Source organism: Sinohyriopsis cumingii, chromosome 13, assembly GCF_028554795.1.
Source record: "Sinohyriopsis cumingii isolate HCF-2022 chromosome 13, ASM2855479v2, whole genome shotgun sequence".
Taxonomy (NCBI): Eukaryota; Metazoa; Mollusca; class Bivalvia; order Unionida; family Unionidae; genus Sinohyriopsis; species Sinohyriopsis cumingii.
The window spans coordinates 42,552,245-42,566,422 of NC_142973.1; the positions used below are offsets into that span (position 1 = coordinate 42,552,245).

The window sequence follows — 14,178 nt, forward strand, 5'->3', positions numbered from 1 at the left end:
TGTTTTTGTTGCTTTTATTTTTTTTTACTATGCATAACTTGCTCAAGTGGTCTGGGTTAATAGCAAATTTTTTGTTTCTTTTTGAACAAGGATTCAATGAAAATTTTAGACAAAACTGTATGTCTTGAACTATGCAACAAAAAGAAGCGAAACTGTTATGTATATTTAATTTGCTTTGCTTGTTAGTTTTTTGTCCGAAGTCAACTTCATTCTCTGCTGTAGGCACATCACCATGACACTGGCCAAAAACAGGCACATCAACACTTCCAGCGTTGGATTATTTAATTTGGAATACAACTAAAATGTATTCAGAACTTTAACGTTAAGACTTGTGTTAGAAATTCTGATTATTCTGGAATTTATTTAACAATACCGTTAGTTATTTTTATATTTTCACTCTGTATTCTAGCGAAATAAATTATTTGCTGAATTATAAAAAATCTTGTTGCTTCTCACTTTTTTCTATTACTTTTTTAAAGACCACAGGTTCGTAATGAAACCAACAAGTTTAGTAAAATCAGCAAACGATGTATTTCTCTAATTTATAAAGGAAAGAATGAAGAAATACTCTGTTATGAATTAAATCTCAAATATTCCTAAATAATTTATCACAGGTCCAAAAGTATAGAATGTACCGAATTAATTCAAACAGTCTTGAATGTCATGAAGCACCAACAGTCTTGAATGTACTGATTTACCACAAATATGCAATCAAGACGTTGTTTGAATAAGTTCTCAACAATCCCAAAAATGTGTAAATCCAAATGTCAATGAACACTTAGTAAGTTCAATGAATGATTTAAATATATAATTCCCCGCGCTGACCCACAAATTTGTTTGCCCCATAAACACGTCCGCTAAGTAAACACATTACCGTGTTAAATTTTCTTTATGCCCCCAAGCGTCATTCCATGTTAATTTCTCGTCTGACCCCATACATTTCGGGGTCAAATTCCTTATATGAGGCCATTTGACCCCCATGTGATACATATTACTACTCATACTCTCATTTTTCTAATCTCCATACTCTCATTTTTCTTTCTTAGTCCCCATCCCCGTACTCTCATTTGCAGTTTTAATCCTCATAATATCATCTTTCTGCTTTAGCCCCCCCCCCCGCTCTAATTTACAGTCTTAATCCCCATACTCTCAATTTGTAATCTTACCCACTACATCTTATAATACCTAATAAAACATATCTTTGAAAACTATTGGTTTGTATCTCTCGTACATTAATCTTGCTATAAACATTTTTTTTTTAAATTAAAAAACACGCGGACGGATTGTGTTTAGTCGTTTGATTTTAGAGGATACTTTTTTAAAATATCATTTCTACACCTTGGAGCATCGCAAAGGAGGAAATGATGTGTTTTAACAGAGTACACGTTTCTGTCCAGATAATCTGTATCCGTGCACGAAATGGGAGTGTCCGTTTGCCATGACATGCTCACCAGCACATTTCGCATCTGTGGCTCTGTGATAGTTTGAAAATGAAAATGACAATACATAAAATATGGACATTTTAATTTACGTGTTTGTGAATTTTTACAAAAGAATCCGCTTCAGGTATTATTATTTATGGAATTATCTACACTGTAACCTATTATTTTGTGTTCTGATAATTCCTCTGATGGATAGAAGAAGAAGAAAAGAAGAAAATCTTCTAAAGAGTGTTTCTGCCCTAAGTCATTATTTCATACCGAGGAGATAAATTACTTTCACCCATCCAATACTTTATTCCAACGTCATGAAATCTTCGATCGTTATAGTCATTTTTAGGACCAGCACATTGAAATATGTTTGAATGTTTTTATCCGACAGACAGTTGCGTAGCAACCACGCAAGCATAACTTCCATAATAGGTGGGTGGGTGAGTGCGAGATTTTCCTACCCAAAACGTTTATAACGGAAGGAGGCCCCGGAATTAAGTTTCTGCGGGGGGGTGGGGTGGGGCGGGGGGGAGGGATTTACTTGCTTTACTTGTGATAGAATTCAGCATGACATAAACGAGGAACTTTATTTATTTAATAATAATAATAATAATAATAATAAAGTGCATGACTGATAAATGTAAAAATACCAATTATACACGAATGATTAGCGATAACTATTACTACAAATACTGCTGGTAATCATGGACACTCATCGCCGATTTGATTTTTTTTTTGTTCTTCTTTCGCTGCAGACAAATACACTAAACGTGTGGAGAGGCATAACATGCACAACAGTGCCATGCGGAAATCATGTATATGTTATTTTAAAAAATCCCTTTACTATTTCCAGTACTTTTTTTTTGTTGTATTGATTAAAATTTTGTTATCTGATTGAAATGAAAATTAGGGCTGCTTTTCAATCAAATAGTTAGGCGGGTTCGGTAATTAAATGCTCTTTAGTGCGCATTACCCGCCAAGAAGGAATGTGACGGAAGCGTTTAAAAGCCTCTTTCCCATTGGCCAAGTGACCAGAATGACACTGAGTTTCACCAACAACTCCCTTTCTTAGTTAGTGTTTTCGGATCCACAATCTTTTCCTCGTGCTCCGTAGTCTGGAGGGTGAGTGTAAGACCATGCTGATTTCAGAATGTTGCTTACTGTAACATAAACAGGTCTTTTTTTGGTCAAAATCAACAAAGAACACAAAGATTAGATATGTTCAGGCAATATAGATATGCGTTTGATCAGTTGCTATTAATAAATAACCATACTTTTTTGTGAGAGAAAAAAACGGCGCCATTTTTCTTCGTCATTCTGTATTTACAGTTGTCATGTGTTTCGGGCGTACTCGGGTCGGTTTATATAATTTATAATGCTTATTATATTTTATTAATGTTTCTGTTAATCTAGTGTCATTTATTTAGTATGAAAATATGGTTTAAAAACCTCAAACAAAGTGATTTTCTGAAGAAAATGCGGTGTATTTAAGATTCTTTATTCTCCATATAATGGCCATTTGCACTATTAACAGAATGATACAACAATATGATGCAAGACTGAACACGAAGATTTAATCCATTTGTTGTGTAAACCTACATATCGTTGCTTATACTCGTCATAAATGTACTATATAATAACCACAAGGGACGACACCTGTCCTTTCTCGCGCGACCTTTATAAGGAAAGACGCTGATATTTCAAGCTACGTTTCGCGTAGCGTAATAAATTTGGTACTGATGTTTAGCTCAGGCATTCAACTTTGTATGCGTATCCAACGTTTGGCTTGCTATACTACCTTTAAGGAATGTCAGGCCATTTTCCCACGCTACCGGCCATGATCGCACCTGCTTATTTTGCAAGAACAATGCGCAGAATGGAATACTGCCGTCTCATTGGCCAACTGAAAATAAGTTATAAATAATTTGCAGACATTTTTTTAAAACCATTGAGAGTACAGTAATCCATTCAGAAGTGTCTATTTGCACTGCAGCCGTGTGGCTACTGTTAAAAAGACTATTCACATGGCCGCTGTGCATCCAGAACAGAAAAGACTATCTGCATGGCGATAAGTGCATTATGCATGAGTCCAGAATTGTCCAATTCAAATCGGATTGCATGCTTGTTGCAGCAGCAAAGATGGAAGACGAGGAAATAGGGACGAGTCCGAAATATGCCGATTCAAATCGAATTGCGCGTTTGTTTCAGCAGCTGAGATGGAAGACGTGAAAGGAGACAACTTCAGTAATTTCAATTTCTTCGCCATGTTGGGAAAACAGTATTCATTGGGTTTAAAGCTGACAGTAAGTCTGTTGAAGCAGCGAATAAGGCATTGATGGCATCAGCTAAGCCTTATGATAGCAAATTTGTCTATCGCTACGTAATGTTTCGCTGCAAACATGGTGTACAAGGCAGAAAGCAGGGTCTTGATTTACGCCTGAATCATAGGTAAGTGCATTTAATTTTTTTTAAGTAGATATCTTGATGCATTTCTAAGAGGCAGAGTAAGACATTTGCCCGTCTGCCCCCCCCCCCCCCATCCCATGCACCATATTCAACCAGGTACACAAGACATTTGGTCAGGAGCCTGGGACAACCAGAAATTACTGGTGGGAAAGCATTTCTTCCAAATGTGATTTTCAAATTTTTCTGAATAATACGATTTTCCTCGTGATATAGTTCTTTTGTTTTTACATGATCAACCGATATTTTTGGATTCGACCTCACAAACTATGATGGTTAGGTATAGGACCACTAATTCTTTCCCCATATACCTTAATGTTAATATATTAGTAAGAACAATACATTTGGTTAGCATGCCAAGCCTACAAAATACTTTTGAATGAATACTATTGCTCAGATTTGTAGAAAAAAGTAATCTTTGTATGACCTATCCATCCTGTTAAGACTTGATAATAATTTTATGTATTTGCAGATCATTCAAGATTGGCTGCCCTGCAGAAGTCTAACGGCTGATAGAAACATTGGTAAACTTTTAATTCGCAAGTTGAATAATGTACATAGCCATCCATTGGATCCAGATTTGTTTATACAGTATTATCCTGATCTGCGGCAATTAGATGCAAGGGAAATGGTGCAAACCATGCTTCAGATGAAGGTCGAAGTTAAATTGTTACAAGACCATATTCATGGCCAGGTATATACTATTTTTTGGATTGATTGATTGTGGTTTTACGGCGTACCCACACTATAAGGCTATTGAACGTCAGAGAGAAGATTAAGATTACTTTTTATGGTAAAAGAACTTCACTGTGCAAGTTATTGAATTGTCCAAAATATAATTCTTTAGACTGTTACGGCTCTATGATCATAACCCTTTACCTCATAGAGCATAGTTACAAAATGCAGCGCATTATAAATAGAACACCTGTTACCTATTCGACCCCATACGCATATGCCTGCCTGTGAACTGTTAAGCAATGTAGTGTATGTTACGTTTAACAGCAATTTTAACCGTTTTACATTTTTGGTACACATCTATTATATGTGGAAAAATTTATGAGTAAAGTCCGATTGTTATAGCTGTGTAATTATTTTTCACGGAAGAATTTTTTATGTGCTTTAAAATCTTGAGAGAACTCGTTTACCGGCAAGTCAGTGAGGCCGCATGACCAACTGTAGCTGCCATTTCTCATACTCGAAATTTACAAGTTTTTTTGTCTGCGTCTACATCGCTAAGTCATCTGAATTTGATAATTTATAAAAACTAATTGCTGCCTACATCAATATCAGAGCCTTAACCTAAGTTATTGAATATTTCATAGTTGTGATTCTAATCGTGAAAACTTCATAAGTTCTGAATGAAATCCATGACCGCCATTTTGGAGAGTGGAGATTATGACCCATTTACTTTAAATAGCAGATGTCAACCAGTGCATAAACGGTGACCACACGATCTGACATAATTGTCATTCGCAGAAATGAATGTAGTGTCTAATAGGGGGTTTTCCCCGAAGGTGTCGCTACAAAAACTGGCTTAAAATGGCTGATGTTTACAGCCGAAGTCAAAAGGCGCTTCTATGCGACTGGAGTAGAAGCGTCAAAAGGCACTTCCATGCTAATGGTGTAGAGGCCTCAAAAGACGTTTGCATGAGGTAAAGGGTTAAACTAAGTACACCTCTCCCTTGAGAACTCGCGCACAACGAGGTCCACAAACATAGACTGCACTATAAGCGAGGCGCGAGTTATCAAGGGACCTCCCAAAATTAAAAAAAAATTGCATTGACATCAAGACAACCTATGGGGGGGAGCAGCGTTAGGGAACTGGGCTGTTTAATGACAGTCACGTCGATCATTTTTAATAATGCGCTTTTTCTAATGAAGTTGTTCCTTATTCTGTTTAAATAACATTTTTTTTCTTCAAAATATCCAACATATGAAAGATCATTCCAACTGGTTTGAACAACCATCATGTGTACACGAAAAAATCTGTATTATGTCACTGCTTTTTGTTTTCTTGACGAGTCTGGTTCCCATAGTGGTGTTTAATAGTATCATGCCAAATCGGTAGTCCATAATTTGGAAACAAGACTAACTGTTGGTACACCACCAAACAAGATTCCATTTTTTTTAAAAAACAACATGCAACAATTATTTCGTGACATGTCTACGTCAAAACTCAGTTTTTTATTGTTCAATTAGTACAGTTTTAATGTCGTGATTTCATTTAAAGTAATGAAATTTCTTATCATCCCTGAGGATATCTCTAAATGCCATTTCAAGAATTATCTGAAACTTGCTTGCTCACAAATGGTTCGTATCTGTGAAGTCAAGCTCTATATTTTACGAAGTATTCATTTCGCTTGGCTGCCTTGTTATCTTTGATCACGGTTATGAAGGAGTCGGTTAATTTAAGGTAGTTTCTGTTACATACATAATAACGTTTATTACAGTGTTCGATTGATCAAATGAAGTGAGTTCACCTGGCATATGACTGAGGCTGCTAGATTTCAAATTAGTCTGATTTTTATGCCTTTTAACTTTTCTTTTATTCCACCTCCTTTTTTCATTCAAAAGACATAATTAACGTGATAATATAAAGGAGGCCAGCTTTTAATTCAGTGCAACAATACAACAAATACTTCCGCAAGTCAGTTATTAAAACACGGTCGGCACTTAATTAGGTTCTCAGAGAAACGCTTGCGGACATAGCTGTTACAATAGATTGACGCATTTTACGTTTAATTACAAGAGGACACATTGCATTTATGACGATTACACTTAAAAGGAACTAAAAGTGGAACTAGAACACAAATTTCAGTTGATAAAAAAATTATTTAATTTGTATTTATTTATTAAGGTACTGCTTCCACTCGGCGTAAGTGACATTTTCATTGATCAAAATTTCCTTGCATATCGTTAATTGCGGTGTACTAGGAATGTTGTTTGGAAAGAAAATGTAAAAAATTGTATGAGCTATTTTTAAATTTGATATTTCATAGTGTTGATTAAAATTTCCAGGTCCTATCTACCGTTTTCAACAATAAAATGAGCGATACATCAGAGTTTCCGGTACCAATATTTAATCGCGATTTTCTTCAAGTTCAACAAATAGGGATAAATTTTTGTGGTATTTTTGGTTTTGAAAAATGGGTTCTGTATAATTCAACAACTATTTTATTTCCCAATAAGTTAACACAAAGTGAAAATTTTAAAAAGAACGGACAGTATTGTGAATTAAATCTCCAAACATTTAGTGGTATTCCAGACAAGATCCAACACTAAAGGTGCTGATGTGCCTGTTCTCGTGAATGGGCTAAAGTGTCAGTGAGCCGAAATGTGGGGTGATGTGCCAACAGTTTTTATATATATCACAATAATATAATCCACGATGTCATTGTCTGAATTCCTATAGTTCAACATTAATGCTTCAGTGCAAGAGCATTGTTGAGCACATATTCCAGTGAATATTTTATATAATTAAATATTAAAACCTCAACATAACAATACAAACCAATCTGCTGCAGATGTTAGAGCAAAAAATAAATTTGTGTTTCGAGTAAACAAGTATATATAAACAGGTAAGACAATAATAGAAGCGGGATTAGGGTCAAAAGTTCATTTGTAGAAAATTCTAAATTGTCATCAAGATAAAATCTGTTAATAAAATTTTAATAAAACACAGTACACGTTAGGCAGAATAGGTCCATCCAATGTCCTTGACTCTGATCAAGATAATGATCCAAATTTGTAACCTACTCGCAAAGGGAAATATTTTCCTTGTTTTGTGTTGCTTATAAAACAAATGTCCTAATCCGGTAAACCATGACGTTTATTTTAGACAGTGCCAATTACAAAATATAGCTTTACAGGTAATCAGTCATGTTTAGGTCCATGCTTTTATAACCCCATTCCCCACTCCCAGTCTGTCACCTCATTTGCTGCTTTGAAGAAATACATATTTTATTCTAAAATTTAAGAGATAAATGGTGATGGCAAACAAAAGTTACACATATATTTTAATATCATTTCTGAGTTTCTGTGTGTTAAAATTTTAACAAAGTCCACTGAGACAAGCTAGATTATTATTATAGAGCAGATACATTTGCAGTTATTACAATATTTTTGTCTTCAGGGATCCTCTTTGATCACTGTGAAGGATATGCACAACATGAGCAGAAAATGCAGAAGGAGGAATTTGGAATGCAAACTGATGAAGTTGCTTGCAGAGTTGGGAAGACTTGGTATAAAATTTATTCTATTATTCACTTGTGCTTGTCAAACATCACTATAAATGTGCTCTTCATTCCTTCCTCTGGGATTCCGGTTAGCATGATTGTTGCATGTTTAGGCTGTCATAAACAGTAACAAGAAAAGAGGGAAGACAACAAGCTTTGTAAAATTTAACAAATAATTTATTTCCTTAGAAAAACAAGGTAAAAATAGAACTTGTTGATTTAAGAATCAAATTCAAGAATAATCCCAGAATTATAAAATTAGTAGTCATTGTAATAAAATGTTTAAATGAATTTGAGTTTGAGTCCCAACGAAAATCCAAAATGGAAGGGAATGACGTATACTGTAGCCAGTTTAGATCTGATCTGTCTACAGTTCTTTGTTAGACCACAGGAAGTAGTCTGGTGTTTGAATTCCAAATAAAATTTCAATAAATGTCTATGTCCAAGAATTCTGTATGAGCACTTAAATATTCTCCAGGGAAAATAATTAATCTCGTAGAATCCAAATAAATTTAAAATATAACTTAAACTAGTCGCAACAGGGAGAGAAGAAAACACCACCTTGACATTGATGTGTTTAAAAGCCCAACTGGGATTATTTCTCTAAACATTGGTATTAAACCTAGCTATTGTGAAAAACAGATGCCCATATGAGGTCACATGATCACTTTCAGAATGAGGTAGAAGCTTTATATCACATACTCCAGTACAGCCTTGATTTTGTTCTTTAAATCACACATGAAGAATGAATAATAAAAAAAGGTTGTTTGATTCAGGTCAGAAACTAGGTCAGCATAAAGATACAGAGTTCTGTATTTAGGTGTTTACAAAAAATACAGTCAGGTCAAACTAATTTCTGGAAAATGTAAAATTCCAGTAAACAAAATTACATTACTATAACATGTAATGGAGTATAAAAAATAACAAACAAGTAAAATGAATCAAATATAAATTAAATCAGATATACATAACAATAACACACAAGAATGTTCATGTTTTATTGTTGCCTGTTTTTGTGCCGTGATACTTATCTTTTCAAGCCAATTTTATAAATAGAATATTTTGTTTTCTTTATACATTTCATAAACTTGAGTCCATGTACAGTAGCTGACAACAAAATATTTAATTTTATTTTGATATCCTTTACTAAATTCCCACTGACAAAATAGCATAATGACTTGTGGTGCTACACTATGCTATTAGGTGCAGAGTAGGCAGCCACCAGTTTTGCATCACAAGGCCCAGAAGAATGCTGTGAAACACCCAGGGGTCACACTGCCAGGTGAAGTGGAGACTAAGTCACCTAAAAATATGTAAACCATATCACTTTGTTTTAATTTGCATGACCCCTGACATCTGCCTTTCTGTGCTGAAAAAATTCTCAAGCTCTTTTGAATGGAAGCACGTATTGTTTTTATGCCAAACAGGTGAAGAAATTTATTTTATTTTATATATTAGCATTTAGTTCTATAGGAAATGAATTAGTAGTCCAATCCCTTCAACCCTGTACTGTATTAACACTGTACATAGCTTCTAAATGCCAGAATACTCCCACATTTGTGTTTCCAATTTTCTGTTTTAGGTGATAAAGATCCAGATGCAGCCACATCAGTCCAGATGGGAGACCAGATTTGGAATTCCTTTAGGTTGTGACAGGGGAAATGTTCAGGTGGAGAGCTGGGTACTATCCAATCCAGAGAAACAATGTTCCAAAGTCAAAGGAAGAAAAACGGAGATGTGATGGTTGTGTGCAAGTCACAGGCTGATAGTTTCAACCCTTGGATAGATGCATTGAACCAGCTCTTAGATGTGATCCAAAGGTCAGAAGGTGGTGCTGGTAGACATAATGGAAGATGACCAATCAGGGCATGAGCCTGGTAAAACCCAGCTTCACCACTGACTGATAAAAACAGTTATATTCAGGATGGCATTGCTCAAAACTTCAAAGAAAATAAACAACAATGTGGAGCCAAACACAAAAATCAAAAGCACAACAGAAAAATGCCAGATGAAGAGATTCAAACAAGGTATGTATGCAGTGAAACTGACAATGAAGTAGGTTCAGACTCGGAAGAAAACCCACCCCCTTTATCTTTGTTTGGCAAGAAGAGACGAAGAAGGTTCACACACCTATCTGACATGCCCAATGATCAGGAAAACATAATGCCATCAACTACAGTGCAAAAATTGAGGAACATGAGCCATCAGAAGATAGTACTAAAGAGTAGTCCAAACAGTCTGCCTAATAATTAACTCCTATAAAAACTGGTTTGATCAGAACAGGAACCTTCTCAGATGTACTCCAGCATGTAACAAATATAAGATTGCCATCATCTCCACCAGATCATTGAAGATCTAAGATTAAGAAAATTAAACAAAAGAATGCTGAAAATAAAGAGAATATGTTCCAAGCAAGCAAAAGAGAAAGGACACAAGAAGAAAAAGATCTTCAGTCCAAAACGGAGTCCATCATAATAAAACGAGGAGCTTGCAGTACTAAGAGATGATGGAATGTCAACAGATACCCACATAAATACAGCTATAAGTCTACTAAAGATTCACTATCCTGATATCCAGTGATTTCAGGATCCCTTACTAGGAAACAAACTTCAGTTTGACATCTGCAAAGGGAAGTTTGTACAAATAGTGCATAATGGAAATTTGCAGTTTGACAGCATCAGATGTAGTGGGTAGTAATTATGAAATAGATTTATACGACTGGTTGGCATCTTCCACTCGTCTTATTTCAACAAATGTTCAGATGCAAATAGCAGCAATTACAGTGACACAAAAAAGCACTAACACTAAGGATTAGAAAATGGAGGGGTTGACTGTCGCCTGTTTGCAGTAGCCATGACAGCATCACTTTGCGAAGAAGATCCAACTAACCTTAAGTATAACCAAGATGTCATGCGGAGACATCTGGAAGATTGCTTACACAAAAGTCATATTGCAGGATTTCCACACAAAGACATAAGGTAAAATCAAATAAAGAGACCTATAAAATATCAAAAGTAAATCTTTACTGCATTTGCAGACTTCCTGACAACCATATGGAGAGGATGATTGAATGCTTCAGTTGCAAGGAGTGGTACCAGCAGACATGCCCGCCAATTCCAAGGAAATGTTGATGGATAAAACACTGTGAAGGGTGGCTGTGTGCACATTATAGTGAGAAGTAAAAACTTTAGTTAAATGTAACGAGAAAACCATGAGGTGCTGTTGTGCGTGTAAATATGTTTGGATGCAGGATGTCTGAAGCAACATTGCTTTTATGCTGATTTTTTTTATTAGCTTGAAAACAGTTTAAAAGAGTGGATTGTGCATATTACCTTTAATTTGTCAACTTCTTCAGGCAATTTAGAAGAAGGATGAAAGTTTAAATCTTGATATATATGTAAGGCGATAGTTCTCTTTCCTAAATGTAAAAAATTGTTTTAATTAGATTAAATACTTTTGAAAATTTATTTTTTTCTTCTTATCATTTCCCATTTCAAACATGTGACAAGTACCAAATGACTGCATTGTTACTGACTTTAAATCATGTTGTTTTACATTTACTCCTGTGTATTTGAGTGATAAGGAGAACAGTTTATGGTCTGAATATCAGTAGTATAGTTCCTCTTATGCTTGTTTTTCGATGTAACAGTACCTTTTTATAGGCCATATCAATTTACTGTGAACAAAAGTCTGATACAGTCATGTCACAATGCTTGTATTTATTCCCATGACTTAGCAATGTAATTTCTTTTATGACTGAATCTTGAGGTATAAAAGCATACACTTAATTTGCATTATTGGAGGAGTTAAAAAGACTACTATTTTTAACCATTTTAACTCCTCCATAATGCAAACTAAATGTGTGCTTTTACATATCAAGATTCAGTCATAACAGAAATTACATTGCTACGTCATGGGAATGATTACCAGTATTGTGATGATATGATTGCATCAGGCTCTTGTTCCTTCTGACTTCAATTGTCTTACATCAGAAAGGCAAAACAGGCCAAGATTCAGAGTTTATTGTTTGAAATAGATGATAGCAGACCTTTGGTGAGTGAATGATGGATATTGGTGAACAGACAGCATCTCAATATTTTGATTTCCATATGTTATTTATAATAGATGCTTGTTGACTGTATATCTGTGCAGAACAGCTGTATTTATGAGATGTAATTTTTGGAAGGAATGTATATTGATAAGATAATTCTTGATTAAATACATATCTTTAAAAAAAAGAATAGCTTTCTTAATTTTGTGCACTCTTACACACATACAGATGCTCTCATAAATGCATATCCTGTCTTTCTAATTACATAAGTGCCTAGAAAATGACTTTGAATACGTGCATACCAGAGTGTATGTAACATTGTACCAATTTTACCTACAGTCACTTGGGGGAAAAAAGCAGAAGCTCAGGTACATGACAGACATACCAACAGCTTCCTAAGTAAATTATGCAACGATTAGCTGTGTGAATAGTTTTCCATGTTCAGGTAAGGCATATTTTATAAGGTACACAGTGCCCACACGGTGGCGGTGTGAATATTCTTTTCAAAATTGGTCAAACTGCGGCTGTGCTAATAGCCTTGCCATTCCTTTTAGCAGGATTTCACTTGCATATTAAGCGGGTGCGATCATGGCCATGGCAAGCAGTATTTGGAGAAGTTTTATTTGGTTGAAGCTCATAAGCACACTGATGATATAATAAAAGATGCCTTTATCATAATTTTTTTCCTTTACATCTGTTTGGAGCTCGCCACTGTGAAATAGCATTGTCTCTTAGACATGGTTGTTGTACATAAAGCCTGTGTTGTTAAAAAAATCGACATTTCACTACGTTTGTGCGGAATGGAAATTGCCACAACTGGCCAATGCACAGTTGTACATTTTGAATTAACGATTGTACGAAACCTGGATGTAGCACTGGTTTAAATTTGAATTATTTCTACGCATTGAATGCCTGGCTGCCAATTACAACTTCGGTGCCTAGACGAAGAAAAATATAAAGTTTGGATTATGTTATCTTTCTCAGAGAGATTTGCAAAATGCAAATTATGCTAGAAGGATATTGATTTGTGTGCAATGGAAGAGAGTGTTCTGCATTCACATGCAGTTTGAAAACAATACCAGGCTCATTATGGCAGCTAATACGGTAAAAGGAAGCCTTCAGCATGAAATCATTTTTGATGAAATTATGTCTTTGAACACAGATTCAAGTTTTAAAATAGTAACTATATAGTTGAAGTTAAATTTGGTTCTTTTTTTTGGATTGAGTGGAAATAGGACAGACAATAATTACAATGAACATGCTAAATATAAAAATACGGAATACAGCTAAGCTGAGAGAAATATTAATATATCTAATATGAAATAGTTTAACATATCCATAACTCTTTTTTTAAATAAGTGATAATATAAAAAATATCTGGGGATGGGTGAAGAAGAAAGGCAAGTACTAAAAAGACATTGAGACAATGACAGCTGCTGACTGCATTAAAAGCAGAGACCACTGGAAAATTTCCTTTATTATGACATCAAATAGTTTGAGGAAAAGTATCAGTGATTGCAGAATTTGGAGCTATTGAAAAAACAGCTTGGTGACAAGCTATAAGAACTGAAAAATTCACTCTAAAATATTTTGGACTTTTTCAGTAGTGTAGTGCAGACAGAATAAAATTAACATTGTTCATTGACTACATTATTCTTATGCCCAGATACAGGATGTTTGCTGTTAATGGGAATGATATCAATAATCATAATCTTGACTTCATGGTTTTTAAAAAAAAATTAATTTGCAAGAAATGTTCCCCATATGAAGTAATAGTAACTATTAACTTGTGTTTACATAGTTTCATTTATGTATCATTTAAATTAATGGAATAGTTCACCTTTAAAAACATGATGTTGAACCTTGGAAACAATCATGAAAATTTTGAAAGAAATATACTACTAATCCTGATTTGTGCTCAATAAAGGATAGTTTTTTGTAAGATGAAACCAAAAGAGCGGTGTGCACTTGCTTGAGGTACATGTGGGTATTATGTTGA

General features: G+C 34.8%; 1 protein-coding gene and 1 long non-coding RNA gene across 4 annotated transcripts in view; both read left to right on the forward strand.

Moving 5' to 3' along the window:
• Positions 1–2,437: 2,437 nt before the first annotated feature.
• Positions 2,438–14,178, forward strand: part of LOC149785297 (nucleosome assembly protein 1-like 1) — an 85,475-nt gene continuing 73,734 nt past the window's right edge. For 2 of the 3 annotated variants that reach the window (XM_089979176.1, XM_089979175.1), the window contains exon 1: positions 4,339–4,417. In XM_089979176.1, the coding sequence (XP_089835302.1) occupies positions 4,354–4,417 (64 nt within the window). In that variant the 5' untranslated portion in view covers positions 4,339–4,353. Of the gene's footprint in view, positions 2,553–4,338; positions 4,418–14,178 lie in introns of those variants that run through there. The other variant, XM_089979177.1, reaches the window with a different exon arrangement.
• Positions 4,424–11,882, forward strand: LOC149785298 (uncharacterized). The gene is made up of 3 exons (XR_016425381.1): positions 4,424–4,587; positions 8,026–8,134; positions 9,711–11,882. It is a non-coding gene; the product is annotated as an uncharacterized LOC149785298 (long non-coding RNA).